This window comes from Montipora foliosa, chromosome 7 (assembly GCF_036669935.1).
Source record: "Montipora foliosa isolate CH-2021 chromosome 7, ASM3666993v2, whole genome shotgun sequence".
In the NCBI taxonomy this organism is placed as follows: Eukaryota; Metazoa; Cnidaria; class Anthozoa; order Scleractinia; family Acroporidae; genus Montipora; species Montipora foliosa.
Genome location: NC_090875.1, coordinates 23498143 through 23523269, shown reverse-complemented (window position 1 = coordinate 23523269; position 25127 = coordinate 23498143). Strand labels below are relative to the sequence as shown.

Genomic DNA, 25127 nt, shown 5'->3' with positions numbered 1-25127 from the left:
TAATCCTCTTACGCGGGGTTAGATCAACAGTAAATGTAGTAGTTTGGCGCGTCTTCTCACGGCTTAGTTATCCACTGAACACGCACAAATATTCGAGTCTTTTGAAAAGATCGCACTGACACTATTTGGCAAACAGCTTTGACTGTATAACACTTGGATAAATTGTTCTCATATGCGGCGACGTCAATAATTCAAATAAAGCAGGATGCACTCCTCTACGACGAGATATGGAAATTTGATGTCAAAAGAAAAGAGTTTGAAACACGCTTTTCTCTGTGCGAGTTATGATCGCTGGGAGCGTGCAGGGATCATGAACGACCGAGAGAATGCGAGACTTCAGAAACAACATCGTAACATTGAAACGCTAAGAAACAACACAGTAAAGGAGCATGCGGCGGAAAAGAATAGAGTCAAATCTCGTATGGAGAGTTTGCGTAAGACTGCTCTCTGTCGGGCGCAATCGCTAGACAATGTGGCTTCACTTCAGAGAGTTGATGATTTAAATGATGATCTTCGACTGCCCAAGCTTCCAATGCCCATCGGCAAAGAAATGTCTCGGGAAATGGATATGCATTCTACTGGCGCCGGAAGTGACGAGCAGAAATCCACGCAGCTTCCGGTAATCTCCGCGAGTAGCCCTCAATGTAAAAGGATTTTTAAAACTGGAGAGATTAAACCAGGGAATGCAGAATTAACGTTTTTTCTTCCAAAGAGAGCTAAGTCACATAGTGAACTACGGTTTAGTGAACGGAAACGCTTTGAAGATATTAACGTAAACGAAAAAATGAATTCTGTTCAAAATAAGGAGGTTACAGTTAAGACTGATGAGCAAAAACTCTTTGAAGACAATAGTCAGTACACAGATGTCTTAGAATTACGTAATTTGCAAGGCAATAGACGATTTATTGCTCGGACACGAAGCCTCAGTACAGCGGTGAATAACAGTATTGATGAGAGAATTAATTCGTTTCTTGGGAGTGTGGAGAACTGTCGCATATCGAGCTCGGAATCGCAGGAGGAATAATGAAGAGAGGGTAATTCTTTGTTAACAAGGAAAACAACGTCCCGAAATTTCGGAACGTATAGTTTTCTTATCGACGATTGCGATCGCCTCCCCACAATGTGGCCCGGGTTCGATTCCCAGACTCGGCGTCATATGTGGGTTGAGTTTGTTGGTTCTCTATTCTGCACCGAGAGGTTTTCTCCAGGTACTCCGGTTTCCCCTCTCCTCAAAAACCAACATTTGACTTGATTTGCGTTCATTGTTAATTTCAGTTTACGGTGTCCCCAATTAGTGCTCCAGCGCTAGAACGACTAGACACTTAAATAAAGTTATTTTCTTGCAAACGATGCTGTCTTCCTGTCAGCCCTATTCGTTTCTTTTCTTCTTTGTAAGGCTCTCCTGGACTGTCTTTCGCGGCGAACACGCGAGTTTTAAGGAAGATGAGTCTGCCGACGGTAGCCTGCGGGGTTGGTTGTCTTCGTTTTTAATATTAATCAATTCAAGTTATGAAAGTCCTTATAAATTTTGAGGGCATTAAAACGAACGGAAAGGCCTTTCTTTGAAAATATCTCCGCACTTGGGATGTTTGCGTTTCTGCAAAACATTTTCTAGGCCTTCAGTTTTCTTTCTTGTAGATCCTGACTTTTCTAGAAAACTTACACTTCGGCCTTTTTAACAAAGACTAAGCTATGTCATTCAAAATAATAATTGAAGAACTAATCTGGCAATCAACTTTATTTTGATTAAGTTATAATAGTCTTAGCTGTAAAAATCAGTTTGGAATACCATTCGGCAATAGTTAATGTCGTTTTTACCGTTCTGTGGTATACTTTTTCGTTTATCTGGTTTGAAATATTCCCCGTATTACGTGATTTTGCAGTCTTCTATTGTTTTCGAAATCTGTTCCCTGTTAAGCTTTTAATGCATGTGTAAACAAAGTTTAACAGAGAATTAACTCTTGACGTAAATTTCTCCACAGCTGAGTTAACCTCAATTACACTTCAGTTTTGAAAGGACCGGTCATTTCTTGTGGATTATACACAATTCTGTATACATTATAACACGGGATACATGAAGTACCGAGGAATTGAAATCCAAGAACAAACGTTTCGAGTGTACTCCCTCTTCATCATCTTCATTTGTACAGTTTTCACCAGCTCAATGCAGAAGTTTATGAATTTCATGTTAACCTTAAACGTGACAAACGTACAGCCTTAACTAAAAAGAACACTGCTTATGAAAAAGTTTCACAAACCCAAGTAACCACGGCTAAACTTGTGGCTACCAGTCCCGAGGATCTTTCACTTAATGAGCACGAAAGGCCTGAACTTTGTTCCCACGGCTCATCACTCCGATGAATACACAGCCAGGGCAGACTGAGATTTTCTTCAGGCGTTTACGCCTTAGGGGTCACTACAGTTCAACACAGGATCCTGTAAACACGGCCAGCTCAGAGAGCACAAACCATTCAGGAGATTTCGACTTTGAATCGTTAAAATCAAAAACAACTAGGTGGACTCCTCCCCCAGGACAATTCTCAGCCTTGCCATTAGTTACTACATCATCAAGAGCCGAAGGGAAATCAGTAAGATCACTTTTAAATTTAAAGAACGTCTAAGGAAGGAAAACGAACATCACACTTCACTTGGACTGCTCTGATGACCCTAAAACGGCGAAACCATATCGTCATAAAGCCCGCGGATAAATGGTGGAGCGGTGGTAGTGTGGGCTCGTCATCTCCACGTAGCGAAGGCGGAGAGGCAACTCTCCGATACTAATTTCTACGAAAAGCAAGACCGTGATTTCACCACCGACAACAACAATAACACAGTCAGGAGAGTAGTAAAGGAGGCAATATCACAACACGAGCTACCCAAACCTGCTATCAATCTCGTTGTAGACAGCCCCAGCACATCTAAATTCTATCTTTTGCCAAAAATTCACAAACCCGGAAACCGTGGAAGGCCTATTGTCTCCGCCTGCAACTGCCCAACCGAACTAATAGCTACCGTTACTTAGATGCTATTACCACTTCATTAGTAAAAACCTTACTCAGCTACGTAAAAGACACTAAAAACCTGCTCTATGTGGGCGTTTCACTGAGTTAAAAACATGAAATGGCGGAATGACGAAATGGCGAAATGGCAAAATGACCATAAACTTGCTGAAAGTCGCATAAAGCCTTACAAAAACCATACAGAAGGCAAGAAGCCTCACAATAAAACGAGGTAAGACGTTTTTATTCAAAATTTCGCTCATGTTTTTCACTTTCAAGTACAGTTGTTTTCTTTTTCACTGATTCAGTGATTAATTTGCGTCAGTTTGGGGTACCTGTGCTAACATACGTGGATTCATTTTGCCATTTCGCTATTTCGTCATTTCGCCATTTCATGTTTTTTAAACGCACGCTCTACGTTACCGAGTCCGTTTGTTTTCCTGGTGAAAATGACCTCGTTTTTACTATGGATGTAAAGTCTTTATACATCACCACCCCCAACAGAGATGGACCTCTAGTTTTTCGCTTCCTAAACAAGAGAACAGTCCTTCAACCACCCACTCATACACTTGTCCGCCTCTCTGCATGAACTAGTTCTCACCTTTAATACTTTCTTTTTCAATGGGAAGAACTATAATGAAATCGGAGAGGTTGTGGTGGGGAGCCGACTTGGGCCCAACCATGCTTGTCTTTTCATGGGTCATATATAGAGGAGCAAATCTTTTGAACAATACACAGGATCCAAAGCCAGACCTGTATAAACGATACATTGACGAAATTGCCGTGGCCTTTTCCGGTAGCAGGGACGCGATCGAAGAATTTGCAACCTTCATAAATGACTTTCACCCAAGCGTTAAATTCACCTGGTCCATCTCTGATGAAGAACTGCCTTTTCTCGACTTCTGACGGTCTTACAACCAGAATACACTACAAACTCACTGACACTCATTCATAGAAAAACGACTACCCACTCCTAACACTAACACACCTCTTGACCCATCTTCCGTTGTTAACTTATCTAATGTCACACTCACGCACGACGAAACGCAACTTCTAGCAAGAGGTCTTACTTTTTGCCCCACTCCACGACAAATCAACTGGTCTGAAGTTAATGCAGACTTTGACGAATTCGCCCGTCGTTTACGCATTACAGAATTTTTTCATGATAACGTATCCAGCGACGAACCTAGCCCCTTCCACCCTAAAAGTGTTTGGACACCCCCGACTAACAGAGACGATGCACTTAACGCTTTTCTTAATGCTGTAAAACGTGACTTGTTGACCTCCAAACCCAACCGCGTATGTGACAATCTCCCTAAGACAGAACGTGACGCATTACGTCAACTTAAACAAAGACACGACATTATCATCAAGTCGGCCGATAAAGGATCGGCGACTGTGATAATGGACAGATCCTGGTACATAAACGAATGCAACCGACAATTGAATAACCCAACCTTCCACGAACAACAAGGAAAGGACAAGACTGCCATGATACAAAAAAGAGTTGCTGAATACGTTAAACGCATGTTCAACAACAAACTTATTGACGTAAAAACAAAACAGTACCTTGTACAAAACGACCCCAGACCTGGACGCTTCTACATACTCCCCAAAATCCACAAAGTAAACAATCCTGGACGACCCATAGTTTCTTCTAACAACCACCCCACAGAACGTATCTCTCAGTTTGTTGACTACTACCTAAAACCATTAGTTCACACTGTTCCGTCTTACGTTAAAGACACTACTGATTTCCTTAACAAACTTGCCAACTTGAACACAATCAACACACTTCCCGACAATGCCATACTTGTCACGCTTGACGTCACTTCTCTTTATACCAACATCCCTCACAGTGAAGGTATTGAGGCTTGCCGCTTTTTCCTTCGCAAACGCAACGATAAGGACATCCCCACGGAAACTCTTTGCGACCTCATACAAATCATCCTCAACATGAACAATTTCACATTTAACAACAAACACTACCTACAAAAACACGGTACTGCTATGGGCACCAAAATGGCTCCTTCATTTGCCAACCTTTTTCTTGCCAAATTCGAACAGGACGCGCTCACTAACGCACTGTATCTACCTCATACATGGCTCAGATTTCTGGACGATATTTTCGTTATTTGGACTGAAGGTTTAGAAAAACTGAAAGTATTTGTCGATTATCTCAATAACCTTCATCCCACCATTAAATTCACTTGTTCGCATTCCCTCACAAATATTTCATTCCTTGATGTGATGGTCTCACTCAAGGATGGTCTCATAGAAACCGATCTTTACACTAAACCCACTGACAAACATCAATATTTACTCATCTCCTCATGCCACCCCACCCACACTAAACGTTCCATTCCATATAGCCTTGCACTTCGCCTTCGACGCATATGCTCCGACAATGACACTTACAAACAACGCTGTAAGGAACTTATGGACTACCTCGTCAACCGAGGTTACGAACTTAATTTCCTTAAAACCCAGATACGACGTGCTTCTGACATTTCCCGGAACGACGCTCTTAAACCCAAACCTAAACAACAGACAGATACTGTTCCGTTCGTCATTACCTATAACCCCGCTTTACCTAACATATCCCGTATAATTCACAAACACTCCAACGTGCTCTATTCATCTGGTCGCTGTAAAAATGTTTTTACTAATCTCCCTTTAGTAGCCTACCGGCGTTGTAAAAACATTAGTGACATTCTAGTTAGAGCTAAATTGCCGGAACCTACTTACACCGACCAATCTGGGTCTCCATCCGGCTCGTTTCGGTGCAATAAAACTAGTTGCACCGCCTGTCCTTTTATTGAGGATGGCCGTAATCAATATACTTTTTACAGTACTGGACAAACCTTCAAAATCAAATCACATATTACTTGTGAAACCCCTAATGTAATTTACATGATTCAGTGCACTAAATGTAATCTTCAGTACATCGGAGAGACCAAATTAAACGTCGTCTTAAAGACCGCTTTAATGAACATAGGCGACCTATTATAAGCCCCTTTTGTAGTTATACCCCCACTGCGGTTTTACGACACTTTCTGACCAGTGGTCACGCGGAGGATCACATGATCCTTATACCGCTCGAACAACTACACACTAGTCGTGACTCCATCAGAAAATACACAGAGGAAAAACACTGGAGCCTGCAGGCCTTAACAGAAGAGATGAAATGTAATTTAGTTTAGCTACCTTTTAATTTTCTTTTGTTTTTTTCATCTTGTTATCATGTATTATTCTCTCTCCTCTTTTTTATGCATTTCCGTTTTTATAACACATCACGTAGCATTTTTATGTCATTTCCGGTAAATATAAAGATCTTGTTACTAGCATTTATCCATTCAATAAACATGAAGAAGGCTGGTGTTGGCCAGCCGAAATATTGCAAGCAACAACGCCTATGTTCACGTTGTCTTGACCAACGTTTGCAGGATATTTTCTATTTTAAAGTTTTTTATGGTGTGGTCACGATCTATTTTGATCCAACGTAGAGCAAGTTTTGATCGTACACGGTTTTTGCAGTGGTTTAATCCTTAAAAACTCATTCATACCTAAACTATGCATCCTCGCATGTGAGGATATATAGTGTTTGTTTGACCAATTTTCGTCAGGCATGGCCTGACTTCTTCGGGGAGTTAAATCATAACTCGTACATAACTCCCTGAAGAAGTCGGGACGTACCCGACGAAATATTGGTCAAACAAAAATTATATATCCTCACAGCCGTACAACCAGCCTTGCATAATTATTTTGTTTTTAGTCTAAATATTATTTGCTGGTCAGATCTCCCAAGATCCGGCACTTGTACTTTGTTCAGCTGGCCCTTGCATACAAAAACTGTCCACATTTATTAAGCTTTCTTCTGATGTATAGTTTGCTATGATTTTATTGAAACGCGAGAACGAACTTTTTCCGGAAGGACACCCGTGAAGGTGGGAAGTAACCTTAACTGGTGACACAGGGATTTCATGTGTCTATTGGCAGGAATTTTGATATTGAACCAGTCCGGGTTTTGTCGATCCGATCCGATCCAATCCGGTCCGGTCCGGTCCGGCCTGTATAACCCTATATATCCATGTACAGCCATGTATACATGGATATACAAGGGTATACATATCGTATCATATCATATCATATCATATATCTTTCTTTTCCCTCAGATTTTAGAGTAGCTTGGTATAGCTAATATCTCCGAGCATTTACCCTCCCAACCATGATACACCACAGAAGACAGACCACAACACCGGGAACTACATGCCCTACTCTTTGCGACAAGTGTGTGGGTACTTTTGCGTCCCACAGGATTATGAACATTGAAGGGTTGTGAGACGGGGCCTACGGTTTATCGTCCTTATCCGAGATATACTTGGATATACATGGCTTCAGGAGGTTTCACGTGACGTCATTGCCCACCACCTTAGAGGACGAAAACAAAAGATCTCTCATTAGCTTCTCTTGTTCGTCCACCAGAAGTCGTATATTTCTCAATTGTCATTGGTGTCTCTAGGGGTTAGTTGAAAACGTCCTTTTGACGGCTATAGGTTGACAACTATTCACCGAAGTGGAGGTGGCTAGGGGTGGATATTTACCGAGCCGCGAAGAAAACAGTGAGATAATACAGCACAAAAGATGATTTTAACTCATTATTCCTCTAACTATTACAATATTTTCGGGCGCAAATTCCGCGTTAGTTGCTCGAAGGTGACTAGCAAAGGTAATCAGAGGGCGCTTTGCAACCTCGTTCCCAGGGTCTCTCTTCTCTGCCTCCATTGTCGTTGACGACAATGGAGGCAATGAGGCAGAGAAGAGAGACCCTGGGAACGAGGTCGCCATCCACTGTTTGCGCTTTATGATACACTTTAATATCCCTACTTAAAGTACATATTAAAGTACATACCAAACAATATGGCTGCCACAGTGGATGCGAGAACATGTGGATCCTGCTGTTTGAAGCTAAAGGAACTTGTCAGTACCTACGAACAAGAATTAGGCTTGAAAGGGAAAGAATTTAATGGAACCAAAAGTACGTGCCTAGCAGGGTCGCATTTTCTCTTCTGCTTGTTAGTGGTTAACGCGTAAAAGACTGGTGTTTGCTCTTTTTCTTCAAAACAGTCCATGCATTTGGATCGCTCAACTTCTACTCCGAGCACAGCAAGTTCACAGATTTGCTTAACAGTATCAGATCAAAATGCCAGAGCTGTGCAAGCTGGCCCGACCCAGCAAAAGCCATACGAGCTTCTTTGGTTAGTAATGTGACAATAATTTGCGTATGCTTATAATCAGCTGACCAAAATGACGTTTCGCTACCAATGAGATAGGCGAACCCGGTAGTATCGAATCTTCCTAATGGCGAGATGGCCATAAAACCTGTGCCTGTGCAACTGACAAATTAAGCTTTTATGGTCTGCTTTTTCGTTCTCAGAAGAAGGAAAAACATTACAACAACAACAACAGCAACACAAGAGAGCGAGATGAGCTGGCCCTCTTTGTCAGCAGGGCCGTACGATAAGTACACGTACCCATCACTTGCGAATCCTGCCTGAGTGGGGCTCACTGGCAACCATGGCGATAGTCCCCAGAAAATTGACACTAGAGAGAGAAACCATCAATGATCATTCTTACAAAAATAGGATAATCTAGGAGACAAAATATTACTGTTAATATGGATGAGGTTCCACCAGTCAGCAATACAGTACTTGAATAAAATGTTTTGTTTTCAGGAAAGACAACAGCAAATTGATAATCTAGCCCCAGTAAAGAACTACATTTCAGAATGTTTAGGCAAACTGCAAAGTGCGATGACAGGTACACTCATGATTTATTGACGATTACTGACACTTTAACTCCTTGTAAGCATTTTGCTCTATTTCTTGTTTAGTTGCATACAAAATGTGTGAATAAATGGTGAATGCTGTGTTCTATTGAAAAATCTCTCGTAAATTATCAAGGACTAACATGGATCACAGTTCTCTATCTGAATAAAAGAAATGTATGGATTTGAAGTGTAGGTTATGTAGAAGTATCATCCTTGCACTTAACTGGACAATTTAACCCTTTCACTCCCAAGAGTGACACTTACAGATTTTACTCTGTCTAACACCAGATGATTTTACTCGTCAATGGGGAACCCCACAGGAGTGAAAGGGTTAACAACATCCACTCAAAACCCTTTCACTCCCAAGAGTGACACTTATAGATTTTACTCTGTCTAATGCCAGATGATTTTACTCTGTTTAACGCCAGATGATTTTACTCGTCAATGGGGAACCCCACAGGAGTGAAAGGGTTAACAACAGCTAGATTCACTCAAAAACTATGCCTTCATTAACGGTTTCACTCCCAAGAGTGACACTTATAGATTTTACGCTGTCTAACGCCAGACGATTTTACTCGTCAATGGGGAACCCCACAGGAGTGAAAGGGTTAAACAACTTTCTCTTATAGACACCTGTAAAAAGTCCATTCACATGAACAAATAAGCCCGGCATTTTGACTTGCTCCCAACTAGCTTCATAGTTCAGTTGGTAGAGCATTGCACCAACATCACAGAGGCCATGGAGTTTGAATTTCGTTGAAGCCACCTGAATATTTTGGATGTCTATAACAGATGGTTGCTTAAATTGTCCAGTTGAAAAAAGTGTAAGGATCACTTGTACAGTTCTCTATCTGTTTTTAGCAGTTAGATGTTGTACCACACTAACTACTAGAATATGAATGATTTTATTTCCACTTTTGTCTTTCAGAGAAATCTATCAAAGTTGTTACTCAGAGACTTGAAGCAATCACAAAAAAAGTTGGGTAAGGTCCATCAAACTTGGCATTGATTTTTATCACTTTGACCACCACACAGTGCTTTTGCGAACTGTAGTTCCTTGGGGCCCGTTTCTTGAAAGTCCCAAAACTTTGCGGGCCATTTTCAGGTGTCACAATTCTCTCTGTATCTCAAGAACGGAGAGGATTTAAGTTGTTAAACTTCACAGTCATTTTGCTTTTTGTTGCCTTGAAAACATGTTAAAAGATCGACTTTCCAAAACAAGGGGTTGGCAGTTCCACAGATGGCTTTTCGGGACTTTCGAAAGAAACAGGCCCCTGGACGTGTTTGTGGACTGAAAGCTTCTGAAGACAGCGATTAGCGACCATGATCATTCTGCGATTTTTTTTTATCCTTACTCTACTCAGCAGTTGTCCTTTCATATCCTGAAGGCTGTTTTGATGATGGATGCCATCTCCCAACCAGCCCTTACCCATTCTTACCCATTCTTTCCTCTTTTTAACCCATTGACCCCTGAGAGTGACACTAAATAGATTTTCCTCTGTCTAATGCCAGACAGTTTTACTCGTCAAGGGAGGGGAGGGGGGGGGGAGTCCTAGAGCGTTTGGCGTTTGAGGTGTGAATGGATTAACTTGACCCTATTCTGGAATAGGAATGCGTGGAATATAAGTTAGAGATCCGTCGTTTTTGCGGAGGTTCACATTAAAATTGTCAAACATCTGCTAAAATGCTATTTTAAACATATTTTTATCATCCTTGCTGCTTCGAAACGCGCCAAACATACTGTTTTAATCATACTCCACGTATTCTTATTCCAGAATAGGGTCAATCGAACGCACCCTTAGTTTGGTGTGTGCTCTATTAACAACACAATTTGGATCTTTTTATAGTAAACCGTTAAATAAAAAGCAATGAAGTACAAAAAAAAAAAACCCAGCAGAAAAGACAAATTTGAACAATGTATTTTTGCAAGAGGACTTACCACTGCTCTGAAGATCATTATTTTCTTGCAGGCTGAAATTTATTGAAAATGGGAGAGATGTCTTCATCAATTCAGACATGTTTTATGTTGAGGTAATATTGATGTCCACAAGTAATATTGGAAGCTTATGAAATACTGTAACTTATGCTTTTGCTTGTTTATACCATGCAGGTGCGAATGGAAGCTAATGGAACTGTCTCTGAAGTTAAGGTGGCACACACTGGGGATCCAGAGGTGAATGCGTAGCTTTAGATTTGGTTGGTTTCACGGACCAAGGGACTTGAACACACATTAAAAACTGACGCTCCTCTCTCTTCTCTCCACCAAATCAACAATAGAGTTAAGAAGTTTTTTTGCAATGTGTTAAAGCTTTTCTCTTTTTTTGTGTCAGAGTTGTCCTGAACTAACAAGAATCCTAAGGTAATGTCCAATTAGTAGTTTTATTTTTAGGCTTTGTTCTGTGGCCATTAACTTGTTGTTATGACTCAATGGACCTTACTTAATAGCCACCCAACAGAGCCTTTATCACTGATGGGTACCCACCTCCTTGCATATTTTGTGTTTAAGTTGAACCTTAAGTCACCAGCATCAATAAAAACTCTCACACCTTGGCTGCTGGCAAACCTAAAAAAAGAAACTAAGGTGCTATGCACTGCAATGAGTTTTCCAGACTTTATTTCCTTAAGACCTTGTTACCACAACAATTTGCGACCAGAGATCAGATGGTGCAATGTCAGCAGTCGCCTACAACTTACCTGTACGTCCAAGATTTGGTTCATTGACTTCACATAATCTGTGCCCTGCTCTGAAAGGCTTTCTTTCAAATGCTCAATTTTTGCCCTCCAACACTCAGTTTTCACAGGGGAAACTAAGTGAATTATCCTCACTAAAAGGTAAAATGCGATTGACTTGATTTAATCCCAATTTGTGCTTTATTATTGCTGGTAATAATTGACTCTGGTGTTTTGTTAATTGGTAGTTTTTCTGTATCAATAATGCATCAGCGATTTAGTGAAATAAGACAATGTCTCCCTTTTTAGTGTTATTGTCCATTGTGGGCATGTCTAACTTTAAGTCTAACCCTAACCCTCACGGACCTAATGTCCCACCCCCTATCCCCTACCCCTGGAATAGACATGCCATCCATTGTCGGGTTAGTGTTTTATGCCTTGTGCTTAATTGTCCATTTGTATATCTATACAATTTATACAATTTATTTTACAATTTATGCAATTAAGTTTATCAGTGGTGATTGATATTACCCAAGAACGTATCCTTTGATTCAGTCCAATTATTGCTATCATCATTATTTCTTAGGGATGGTGATTATGATGAGTTTTTGTGTCATTTGCGAGGGCTGTGTGATCTGTACCAGCTGTCCCGTGATACGTGAGATTTTTTTCCTTTGTTTCTTGCACTGTTTTATAGCTTTTTTTATCATGTCTAACATTTAATTTTCATATGTCTAAAGTTTTGTTTTATTAATAATGATAGCTTCACTTGATTTCATATCCACAGTTCATATATGATTCATTTCATATACCATTTCATCATTGATTCATTCCTCACGGGACCATTAGAACCCACAAATGACCAGCTCCCAACGTCAGTGGCTTCATAGCTCAGTTGGTTAGAGCGTCGCACTGGAATCGCAAGGTCACGGGTTCAAACCCCGTTGAAGTCCTGAAATTTTCAGGCTTCTCTACGCAACTGTAAAAATTGCGTTCATAACTGCGAAGATCATAGCTTCACTTAATGTTCGTCTTAGCAATAATAATATTATTAATAAATTTTTGTTAATTTTCAAATAATTTAGATTTCAAAAGCCCAAGTTCCTTGCAGCTTTGAAAGCAGTTGAGACTGATATCAATTTGATGGCAAATCTTTTTGGGTAATAATGATAATGATGATGATGATAATTTGTGCTTTCAACTTGAATTTAACATTCTTTCTTTTTACAGATGAATATACTTTTCATAGAAGGGACAATGCTCCTAATAGTATTTAGGAGGCATTGTGGTGCACCAGTTTTCTATTTTCCCCTTAGATTTGGCTGAGGCGGTGCTGAATCAACTTCTACGATGTTTTACAAATAACCAGTAGTAGTATGAACTACAATCCTGGTCGAAAGACTTTGGGACACTTGTCAAATTTGGTCGAAAAGTAAAGAATTTACTGTACATGCTTCCATCTTTACATCTTCATATAAAGCAATCCGTGTTCTTCTTTCGCTGTCTTTTTAGCGTCTCCCCTTGTGGTATATTAACGTCCAAAAGCCTTTTAAAAACATCAACTCAAAACCAAGCATGTGGCATTGACTTAACATAACAATGTCACATGACCAACTAGACCCCAGGATGCCTTACCCCTTCTTCCCCAGACAATTTTGAAACATTTGAGCGATCAATGAACTAATCTTGATTTCGGAGACTGTGAAAAATCAACATTCTAATGGGGGGAGAGGAAAAAGCTGGAATTGTACCAATAGTTTTAACTAGAATTGTAGCTTGTGTGAAATTGCACTGACACTTGACAATGAACAAAAGCATTTTCTCATGCCTTTAAATAAATATTGCAAGTTTTGTAAATTTGTTGTGAAATCTGTTTTTTATTAGTTATATTTCTTTGAATATTTTAGCACAGACTTGAGTTCAACTGAAGCAATCATTCGCTGTCCAGTTGGATTTGTAATTCCAAGACAAGGAGGCAAGTTGACAATTTTATTTAAATAGAAAAATTTTCAGTCAAAAATCTGTCTAAGGCAAGAATTGACATTATTTATTAATAAAACAAGTTCCATTGACTTTTGATGTAACTCAAATTTCATCCCTCCATTTGCTGTTTATCGATGAAAGTAAAATCATCATACATTTTCGACAATTTTTTTTCTTTGACTGTTGTTAGGTCGACGCATGCGGTTGGTTTATTTTGCTTCCCCATATGAGTTATTGGATGTAGACAGACCAGGGCAGGATCGGCAATTCACAAGGGAAGGTACTTACAACAAAATCAGGGCTTACTGGGAAGTACTGCCTGCAACCTGCAAGGTTTTACCACCCAAAAGTTTTCATAGAAATTGTTTTCAATTTCTTTTGGGACATGATTTTTGGGAGGTAAACAAGATGTATTATGGGATTTGAGAAAGTAGAGAATGTTCCCATCTTTTCAGTTTTTAATGTGGACCATGCTTTTTGAATCCTGAAACGTTTTTATCCTCTCTTCTGATGTTTTTTTTTCTTTGCTTGTATGGTGTACATCTTCTCCAAAATATCAGTTTCATGTTCACCAAAGTTAAGTCCATCTGGGTGACCATCTAGGAATACTGCACGCTGTATGCATAGGGAAATCAGGCGTGTATTGTGGCTAACAAGCATGCCCCCCTCCTGTGTAATCGCATTTGGGCCTAGTGTCTCTTGATCTTAACCTGACTGAGGGCTTTTCCCTCCACTGTCTTTTCCTCCCTTGTTGAAATGGACATCTATGGTGCATTGCAGTTGCACCAGGTTGCACGGCCAATCAGAGGATCTCTCCCTTTGTTGTACCAGTTTCATCACACATTATGGTGGGAGTAAATAAATGTAAATTTGTTCTCTGATATTTCTCCAATAATTTTTGGTAGATGGCTTGCCCACACCCCCGAATGGTGTGTTTTTAGCCCTTTTCCTTTTAAGATGCTACTTTGATAAAAAAATCAAATTTTATTCTCCTTTGGATGTCAAAACTGTGTTAACTAAGCACTAAGTGACCCAAGTCTTAAGCCTTGATTTCAAAATACACTTGTGTATTAATATTTTAACTGGAATTTTCCTGTTTAATGGCCCGCCATTATTAACTTTAAAAATCTTGAGAGAGCTGGATCAAGGAGAAAGTTTAAGAATGCAATGCATTTGTATGCAACTGAATTAATAAGCAGCATGGAAGTTTCAGGCTTTCAGATGTTTAAACTCGTGTTTTTCATACACAAGAAACTGCATTTACATGCTGAAATTTTAAGCTATTGAGTAAATGGCATTACTTTTCCCTGGATCCAACTCTCTGAGGTCCAGTTAGTCAGTTTTGAAGTAGAGTAATGGTGGACTGTAAGTCCAAAACTTATACTCAAGTAAACAGCCTTTGAATAAAAATCAAAGCTCAACAGGTGTTAAGCAAACACACTTTCAAAATCTGAAGAAAAAAAGGAAGTGATTTTTTGATTATAGTACATGTGTACCACTTTAAGAGTAACAGTTAAAATTACTTTTTGTAGATTTTACTTGGTCAAGTACCAGACAATTTTATTTTTCTCATCAATGAGGCCTGCTTCAGATGTGGAAGGGTTAAGGGGAGACTATTAAACGTTATTTTTATTCCACGAGTTGGCATTGGATATTTGGATGTGAATGAGCCAATAAGGTGCAAACTGCCAAGTTGGCTCTTAAACCACACTGGTATGTAACAAGGGTTTACGGAATATTTTCTTCCCTGACAGAACTTGATCCTCTGGGTGAGTTTAGTCCTGAGAAGGCCTCTTGTCGGTCACCACTGTTTCAATGACTTAAAAGGGAAAGTCATCTTTGTAGTCAAGCAAGTGTGGGTGATCAGCTGCTTTTCCGCTCATTTTACCGTCAATAAAACTTGGCTTCCCCAGCCTATTTGTCAGAGGAGGCCCAATGAACAAAATTGATTTTCTGAAATCATGATAATTATTTGTCAGATATTTGTCAGAGGAGGCCCAATGAACGAAATTGATTTTCTGAAATCATGATCATTTTGTAAATGATTGTAAAGTATTTATACAATTTTGTTGAATAAAATTTGACCAGTTTTTTTTGTGAAGAAAAGAACTATTTGATCCATAAGCCAATGCAATGTAGAGGAAGCAAAGTTTTTGGTTTAAGAAGTTTGTTTGTTTTGTTTTGTTTTGACTGGCAGACCCACCTCTAAGGGACTTTGGTTACCAAGTGGCTGTATCACTGGAGCAATCCCAGAAGACCACACTACCCATCAGTCCATTGATGTTAGAGCCAGTGGGTTTGAACATGCTGGGATGGGATTCCAGGTTAGACTGGTATGAGCTTCTCAGTTTCGTTTTTGTGAAGATATTAGGGCTGCCCAACAATAGCAAACTGATTTGATTTGTAAAGTTTCGTGACTTGAAACATTTTCCTTTTGTAGATAGTCAGTTTGTTTACATTTCCATAAAAAAAAACTTGTTGGTCTGACATAAACATACCATGGGAGTTTCCAGTTTATGGGGAGCTGGGGTGGCACAGTGGTGAGAGAGCACTTGCCTCCTGTAAAAAAACTGAACACATCCTCTTACACTTTTTTCGGTTTTATTAAATTTTGTATCCTCCAATGGAGTTCTCACTGACTCAAGTCTGTTCAATTACCCATTTTCTTCAAGAATGTTCTTTTGTTTGTTCAGCATCAAATATCAAGCACTGAATGACAACAACAGTGAGGAATTTAATGCATCGTTCGTACTTGAGCTTTGCAAGCCACTACCCGCTTCCGTTGAGGTTGTCCAAAAGATCCATGAAGTTGTTTGTAAAGCAGGTAAAGAGAACAATTAATCAGTAATTTCAAAGGGGAATACATGAAAGCATTTTCAGAATTGGTTTGGTTTTGGATTGCTATGCTTAGCGATTGGCATAATAAAAACCACCTTTTATTAAACCAAATCAGAAGTGCTCAGGTTTTCCGGCCTTTAGTGGCAGTTGCATGTTTTGGCTCGGTGTTATGATTGGCTCATTTCAATGTTTGCGTCTGTTGCAATTGGCTGAAATATTGACTTTGTCATTCAGTGATTGAAAGCCGTTCTTTACATTCTCTGCGGCATCACTATCAAAGGAGAAACGTTGAAATAACCCTATTTCATTTCTAAGACTTCTCAGGCATTCATGGAAAACAGGTCTATGGTTAGTACATAATGTTAGTATTTCTCAAGTAATTAAGTAGTTTTAGCATATATACAAATTCAGTTGTTGTATAATTTATATAACTTAATTTAGTTTGTTACATTCCTGATGAAATTTTACCTTGTATAAAGAGAGATTAAAGATTAAAGAAAGATTACAAAGTTAGTATAAATGATCATTATTAGGACTAGTCTTGCTCATGTAGCATCACTTATTCATCCGAGCCTTTGATACTAAAAATATCAAAACATTGCAAAATTATGGGTGGAGTCCTAAGACCATAGAAGACTGATTACTGATTTTGATTTTGTTGTAATTTACAGGCAATTTTTCACACTCTTCTAGAATCCCAATAGATAGTCTCATAATCAAGGAGGTAAGCTTCATGTGTGGGGCGTATCATAGACTAGTGACACAAAAATAAACAATTTTTGTGACCAATGAAAGTGAAGGTTGACAATTTGATCAACCAATCATAAGTTGTCGCGAATGCACGCACACAACCCAAATCGCAGGAAAAAGGTTAACACGTAGTTTTGCCTTTATCTCTTTCCGGCTGCCAAAAGTGGCGCAAGACTTTTTTTTTGCAAATAAAGTTCGACGCAGCTTTGACAGCAAACCCTAAACAGACGTACAAGGGCCTTTTGGCTTTCATATGAAACCTGCTTCAGATTTTTTTGTCATTTCACTTGTCAATGCTTCAATTAGGACTTTGTGCTTTCATTTTTTACAGCACTTGAAAGACAAGAATGTTTCGCTTGGTGATTATGAAAATACTTTTTATGCGGTATGTTTTTAAGGCACTTGCTACTATCTCAAGTTTTCTAGTCTGTTTTAAGTTAAGTGATTGGGCAGTTTATATAGGGGTATCTTTGCTGACGTCATTGTTTATGTTTTGTCTCGTTAACATACAAGTTTGCTGAAAAAAGGTATTATGCTAAATTCGCAAATTGACTTCAAAAGGTTAAAGAAAGCCTTTTGGCTTTGATTACAATTGAGTTATAAGCCATCAGAAACTGATAAATTCTTGGGTGTCAAAAGCACTAATGAGCCCATACATTCTTTTTAAAATTCGAATTTGCAAAGTGTCATTACTCAGATAGTGTGGGGTAAATTGCGCTTAAAGTTTCAGAGAAAGCTCATTATTCAATGGACTTTCAGTATTCAGTGATGATTTTCTGGCTGATATATCAGAAAACTATGAGCTTATGCTAATGAGACAAAAAGTGTAAACAAAGGTTCCCCTATACAACCCATCATATTAAAATGTTATCTGGGTAACGCCCCAAAAATGCAAAGGTGCTATTGGAGGGGAATAGCTATAGCCATTGGTTAATAGACCATTTTCGAATTCTCACGGCTGGACTGTATCTAGCATGAAATGGAGGCTAATGCGGGCAAATCTTTTCACACACAAATTAACTTGCCCGCATGAGCCTCCATTTCATGCTAGATCCAGTCCAGCCGTGAGAATTCGAAAATGGTCTATTAGCCAGTATAAAAAATATCATACTCTTTGTTTGTCCCTCTAAATGTTTACAAAAATTTGGTTTTATCAACAGAGTTTACAATGTAGATAATTGGCCACCGTACAGACATTCTAAAAGCTGACGTTTTGAGCGTTAGCCCTCCGTCAGAGCGAATTGAAGGGCACACGCTCGAAACGTCGGCTTTTAGAATCTCTGTACGGTGGCCAATTTACATTATCAACTCCGTTGATAAAACCAGATTTTTGTATACTACTTCCCCACCGACACAGCACCACAGTTTCTTTAGAAACTACCCCCTTCCTCCAAAAGTTTGCATAAGCATTGTTTTCAGTTTCTTTTGGGACCATTGTAAGTTCTAAGAGAAAATAAAAACAATGCTTATGCAAAATTTTGGAGGAACAAGCAAGACGTATTATGGTATTTTTGACACTGGCTAATTTATGGCAATTGAAAGTTTACATGGAAGTAAAGTTTAAAAATAACGTATCAGTGTCAATACCATATCATAAATGACTGTGCAGCGGATTAAAGTTAAATATCTGAATTTGGTTATTTTATCGATAAATTGGGAGTAGTTAATGGTACTGGACTTCTTTGTTTGCTTACAGAGCTTACCTCAACATCATCACACGTATCACGTAACAGAGAACCAATCAACACCGGACGAGCTCGTGCAGCCTTCTGGGATGGGTTTATTATTGTACAGAATCGCATTCACTCACCCAAGTCACATCCGTAAAGTACTGGAGGTGAGATTCGCGTCTTGAAAGTAGATGTTGTTGTTCTCCGACTTAAATAAGCATTGAGTGTTTATTCACAATGCAATGGTTGTGTTTGAAGAGCCGTGGATTTTCGTTGTTAGGATTCATCAATCTGGCACAGGAAGGTCGATGCTTATGTGAACTCTGAGAATCACTCTGAGAGAACGCTGAACGTGGGGGGGGGGGGGGGGGGCGGGTGCATAGACCTGAGAAGACGTAGTTGCCCCCCTCCCCCTCCCCCCTTCCTGTGCATGTTTGCGGATAACTGAAGTTTGGATGATGTTCCTAGTTGCTAAAGACCAGAGTGTGATATGGACACTTAACAGCGTGCTATCAAAAAGCGTGGATCATTTTTAGTCAAACAACAGCAACAACAGTAACAATTCTTTATTAGATCTAAAAATTCTAACTTACAGAGCTTTTGCCAGCAATTAGCGAGGGATATTCGAGTCGGGCAAAAGAGGAAAAAAGAAAATGTTTAAGTCCCATAAGTAATATCCAGTGGAAAAACCTAGCAGTAATCTAGTCTTGTACTTTCATTCCAGTTGTTGCGAAGACAAGCCATGTTTAACACGCTTTTATACAGCGCGTTCAGAAGCCACAAACCTTTGAACAAGAGTAAGTGTAATTCTGCTAATGAAGATGATGATGACTACATGGCCACGCGCTCGAGGAAATTCTAGAACACGTGTATGAAAAATCTATCTTCCTTTACGTGCAGATGTCTTTTAAGTTGGGTCTTCTGCTTAACTCGCCTGAATGCTTAAAAGCAAGCGTAGAACTATGTAGAAAGTCAATCTCGATACTTGAAAGAATTGGTAACTTAAAAAATTCGATTAACTCTTTAAAACTTCGGTCTAAAAAGCAACTGTCAATCTACATATCCGCATATTAAATATATGGCTTTGATGTATTGTCTTCTCAGTTCTAGAAAGTTTGAAAACTTAAACTTCCTATCTCGCCCACACGCATTCACTCAACAAATTTACTTACGACTACAGTGTAAATGAAGTGAAGCTATGATCTGCGCAGTTATGAACGCAATTTTAGAGAAGCCTGAAAAATTCAGGACTTCAACGGGGTTTGAACCCGTGACCTCGCGATTCCGGTGCGACGCGAGGTCACGGGTTCAAACCCCGTTGAAGTCCTGAAATTTTCAGGCTTCTATACGCAATTGTAAAAATTGCGTTCATAACTGCGAATATCATAGCTTCACTTGATTTCTTATCCTCAGTTCATATATGATTAATTTCATCTACCATTTCAACAGTGTAAATTTATAGATACCTATCGCGGGATGCAAAATTCTACTTAGGTCACACAAAACCAATTACGTCCTTTGCGTGACGAATCACGAAAAAGGTAAAAAACTTACTTCATCCATGATTGATGTCTTGATTCAGAGCCAGGCTGTGAGGAATACCGTTTTGAGTTACGCGCGTCTGATCCTTTTACTCTGACCATTACCTTTGAACATCCCTGCACATCAAGTATGGCCTCGAGTAAGTAAACTTCAACTGTTGCGGTTACTTTGCTGTTAAAATCATTCTGATCTTACAGTACGACTCGCCTTACCGTGGCCGCCTAACAAAGTTTTTTACAAATTAACCGCCAATCAGGTTGTGCGAATTTCATTGACAGTCACGCCTACTTGCACAGTTCGTACGGTTGTAAGTTGAACACCGTTGGATGGGTTGTTGAGTTGAAATATTTACGCGTAGTTGTCGAATGTGAAAGTTTGTTGGGTGGCCGCGGTAAGGTGCGTTGCACTTTACAGTGCACCTAAAGTGAAATATTATTCGTTTACAATATTAACCTCTCCACCTAAAGCGAACGTGTTTTATTATTCTTACCTCGAAATTTCACTTTTTGTCTGGTGAGCAAGACGCCCAAAGTTACCAAAACTAGCAGTAATTTGGATCCCCGACCGAGCTGGGAGGGGCATTGGTTTCTTCTCGATTTTACGTCACAAACTGCTTTGCCATGCAAAATTTCTTTGAAAACAGGAATTATTTACTTTGTGAAATCCCATAACACCCCTCTTTTACTCCCTCCCCCCCCACAAAAAAAAAAGAAAATTTTGGATAGGCATTGTTTACGATTTCTCTTGGAACATCTTCATGTCCCAAGAGAAAACCGGTTATGCAAAATTTTGGGGGTAAACAAGATGTATTATGGGATTTAAGGAAGCAGGGAATGCAAAGCAGTTTGTGACGTAAAATCGAGAATAGACCCATGCCTCTCACATCACGGTCGTGGCTCCAAATTCCAGCTAGTTCTGCCAAGTTTACGTGGCTTGTACGGAACAGAAACTGTGAAAAGCGAAATTCTGGCTGACAATGGTGACATACGTTTCCTTTGGATGGGGAAATTTATATTACCAGCAAAAAATACCTGACTTCAGATGCACGTTAAGCTTCAATCACGTTGCGGTTGACATAGTTTTGCTTATTCCTTGAATGTATGACACCAAGAATGCCCCGTCTCTTCTCTGGAATTAGAAGCCATTTCAAAGTCACTTTCCCTGCACATTAAGTGTCTTCACGCACTCGGTTGTCCATTCTATTTTGTTCGCTCTCAAAAACGTATTTGTTTGCATGACACCGAGATTGGTTGAGTCTTCTTGGAAGATGAGAGATCCTGGGAATGAGAGTGAATGTTGCCGTTTTTGTTGTCAGAGGTGTCCCCTCAGGAGTTAGCCCGCGTGCAGGAAACACGGAACAAGAAAGGAATGGATGGAAGAGAGAGATTGTGAATGACAATGTACTTTGGCTTTTAAATAATCTCCAGTTATCTCGTCTTTCATTGCAGTTGATTTCTTCGTGACGCCAGATCTCACAGTCAAAGCAACACTCAACACAGTCCATGGAAAGCCACTCTTCTGTTCCAACGATTATATATCAAGAGTTACCCAAAGGCGAGTCATTTGTAGTGCCATTTTCTTGTAATGTGCCTCTCCGTATTCTATTAGATAAATATTATGGTTGGCCTTTCTCTTTTGTTGACAGGTGTCTATCAATTCCAGCCGCAATGCGTTGTATCATAAGAAAAGCACAAAGTGTTAAACTGGACGAACTTCCGGTCAAGACTAGTGAGGAACTTCCACTTCCGGTCGGCTTTGTTCAACCGTCCACCAAGCTTGCCAGTCTTTCTCTTCCACCCAGTGCAGCTTTGTTTGGCGCCGCAGTGGGTACTCCATCCAACCCGAATACCCCAGTTTTTCACGGCACATCACCGTCTTTCACGTCATTTACTTTGGAGACGCCTTCCCCAACCTTCAGTGCTTTTCCCTTTTCTTCAATTTCTCCAACATTCTCATTCTCAGCCACTGACGTCAACGCTAGCTCAGGTGCATCTGAGACAACGATGAATTTTGGAAGACAAGAGAAAAAGCCTAACACTCCGAAACAATCGAATCTTGCAAATCCGCTAAAAATTTTGCTAAAACGAAAACGAGCCGACGAGTACGTCATCGAAAAGGGCCCGGTTACCGATGAACTTCCGAAGAACGAGGCAAAAACTCCGGGTGATCAGCAGGGGATGGGATCCTTTGGAAAAGGTAGTGATAACAGCATTGCTGAAGCAATGGATACGGAAAACTTCGCCTTCGATCTCGCTGCAGTTTCAGCAGCTAATTTCGTTGTTGGAACAACATTCCAAGATGCAGCAGCGGGACTGGGTGGGTCCTCTGGCAATGGCCCTGGTGTTGCAGCGACTGAGTCCATCGCTGGTTCGAGTGGGTTGGGTATTGTACCCGGGGGTATCGAGGGATTACCTGCCTCGGCCGATTTGTTTGATATTGGAGCCGCTGGCGCTGACGGAACAGATTTGGAAGGGATTCTTCAAAATCTATCTGGAGCCTCACACCTTCCCCCTGGGATTGTACCTGGCGGCTCAGCATTGGATTTTGACACAGGATTGGGTATGTTTGTATCCTGTAATGTACAATAAAATATACTTGTTTTGGCCTTGATTGTTTACTTAACAATTAGACCCGTAGCCCTTGCGGGCTACGGGTCAATAGCCCATGAGGCGAAGCCGAATGGGCTATTGACCCGTGGCCCTTGAGGGCGAAGGGTCTAATTGTTTTAGTATCACCCAACTAGTCGGACAGAAAAGGCAATAATAAAGTTAGGAAGTGCAAGTTGAAGAAATATTTATATGGGAATAAAACGAAAGAAAGCGTCACGCTTTTCGCTACTCGAGGACTATTACTAATAGTCCTCTAGTAGCGTAGCCAATCAAATTGCAGGATTTGCATTAGTCCACTAGTTGGGTGATACTAAAAGGAGGATAGTACTACACATCGGATAAGCGCTATTACAACCAAGTGACTTATCCACCCTTCAGGAAACTAGGATCAGATGGATCATTTGTTTGAAGAGTTTTCGTAAATTGATCATGGAGTAAAAGGAATGTTTAGTGCGTTCGCCATGATCGGTTTATATAGCGCGGCGTATTTTCGCAGTATGGCCCACCGAGTTTAAGTTTGTTTGTTTTGCGCTTAGCACTGGAAAGTATAGGCGCTATATAAATATTTTATTATTATTATTATATTTTATTATTCTTCTTGCTCGATTAAAAGAGCTTAGAGGTACAATAAATATCTTACTTACCCTGTTTTCTTGGGCCGGAGATTAAGTTACGGTTCCTTGTTCTTTCTTCTAGTTAATTTATGGCCCTTTTTTTGTTTTTACGTCTTTCTGTAGGAAGAAAAACATTGTCGCGCCATTTTAAAAAAGAACGCCTGATCGCACGCCAATAAATTGAACTCGAAATGACCGTACGGCCTTCGAACTATTTACTCTTAAAAATCTACGATTCTGAAACTTGTTAAGGTTTGCGTCAAAAGCTCGTAATTTCAGATACACTCATAAAATGGTATTTTAAATGAAACTGTCTTGTCACAATGCTGATATTTAGAAACTTCTGGGCTGAGCAATACGTCACACCGTTGATTTTAACACCCGGTCTCTTGACATTAGGGCATGCAAATAACCAAATTTCCAGTGCTTCTAAAAAACCTTTCTTTGACGTTCAAACTGTGGAATCCTGCCTTTCAGAGGAAAAGTATTAAATGATCCAAAAAAAACGTATTGTTTTAATGATATATTATAGGACCAGGACTTGACGTTTCTGACCCAGGCTTCGACATCGACGCGGCCATTGACGCCAGTGCCGCTGTTTCTGACCCAAGCATTGCGGGAGCTGCAGGTATTTATTTGATTTAACAAATTGATGTCGGTTTTTCATGCGTCTGTCCTGTTATTGATCATGATTGTCAAAGTAGCTGATCGCCTCGTGGATCCGCAGACTACTTTGACGATGTTATGACGAAATTCATTGTCAATAACAGGACAGACGCATGAAAAACTGACATCAATTTGTTTTTTACAATAACAAAAAGGCAGAGGGGTCAAAATGAAGTCAAAACACGAGAAGAAAGCAAGACAAAAATGCGAGAAACTTCAATCTGACGCGAGCAATATCGCGTCATTATCGCATAAATTATAAATTTATGTGTCTGTCCGCTTATTGACAATAAAAACTAGCCAATGAGCGCGCGAGAGTTTTTGCAGTCATTGTAAAAAAAAAACAATTCGATGTTGAATAATCCGCTTAAAGCGGCAATTTTGACAAACTAACATGTAATGTTACTTTTCAGCCGCCTTCGACGTGGACTCAACGTTGGACTTCGACCTCGATCATATTGCGGCTGTGGGTGGCCTACCTCCTGACGTCACGAGTGGAGCCGATCTTCTGGCCGTTAGTGGACTGGGCACCGGGGAGGGTTCTGTCGATATGGATATACCCGGGACATCGCAATCGAAAATACAAGGGCTTGGGTAGATGGGAAAGCCCATTCATTATAAATTGACTGCGGTCAGGCATACGGAAAGGTAAAAAAAGACAAACGATGTAAATTGCCAATAACTAAAAAAAAAGTTATAAAAGACAAATTGTATCACAAAGTCCTTTCGTTTTGACTTGCCGAAGATTACGAAATGGAATCCTGTCGGTACACAAGTCCCCTCAGAGTTCTCGCAAATGTATTCCAGACCTCGATTGTTCAGTATCCATCATTGGAACAACCGGGGGCCTGGACACTACCTTCGTCTGATGACATCGAATTCGCCGGCCCAGGCGGACATTGGGATGATTATCGTTGTTTAAATTACGTATTGGAGGTAAAGCAAAATGCAAAAGA

General features: G+C 40.0%; 2 protein-coding genes across 3 annotated transcripts; both read left to right on the top strand.

The window, feature by feature from the left end:
* The first annotated feature begins 50 nt into the window (after nucleotides 1-50).
* LOC138010568 (uncharacterized) lies at nucleotides 51-1781 on the top strand. The gene has a single exon (XM_068857548.1). It carries the CDS (start codon nucleotides 206-208, stop codon nucleotides 1022-1024), a length of 819 nt encoding a protein of 272 aa, XP_068713649.1. The 5' UTR covers nucleotides 51-205; the 3' UTR covers nucleotides 1025-1781.
* A 6097-nt stretch (nucleotides 1782-7878) lies between these two features.
* On the top strand, nucleotides 7879-24891 carry LOC138011428 (mediator of RNA polymerase II transcription subunit 1-like). Of its 2 annotated transcripts, none has more exons than XM_068858412.1 (22): nucleotides 7879-8037; nucleotides 8127-8257; nucleotides 8735-8819; nucleotides 9758-9812; nucleotides 10800-10860; nucleotides 10940-11002; nucleotides 11160-11188; nucleotides 12086-12157; nucleotides 12585-12659; nucleotides 13407-13474; nucleotides 13673-13762; nucleotides 15680-15806; nucleotides 16176-16306; nucleotides 16992-17044; nucleotides 17402-17455; nucleotides 18767-18907; nucleotides 19465-19537; nucleotides 20323-20421; nucleotides 21731-21836; nucleotides 21928-22841; nucleotides 24038-24133; nucleotides 24585-24891. In XM_068858412.1, the coding sequence occupies exons 1-22, from the start codon at nucleotides 7920-7922 to the stop codon at nucleotides 24767-24769; spliced, it is 2826 nt and encodes a 941-aa protein (XP_068714513.1). In that variant the 5' UTR covers nucleotides 7879-7919; the 3' UTR covers nucleotides 24770-24891. The 2 variants fall into 2 exon arrangements, with proteins under 2 accessions (XP_068714513.1, XP_068714512.1); XM_068858411.1 differs by having other exon boundaries at nucleotides 15680-15815.
* The last annotated feature ends 236 nt before the right edge of the window (nucleotides 24892-25127 follow it).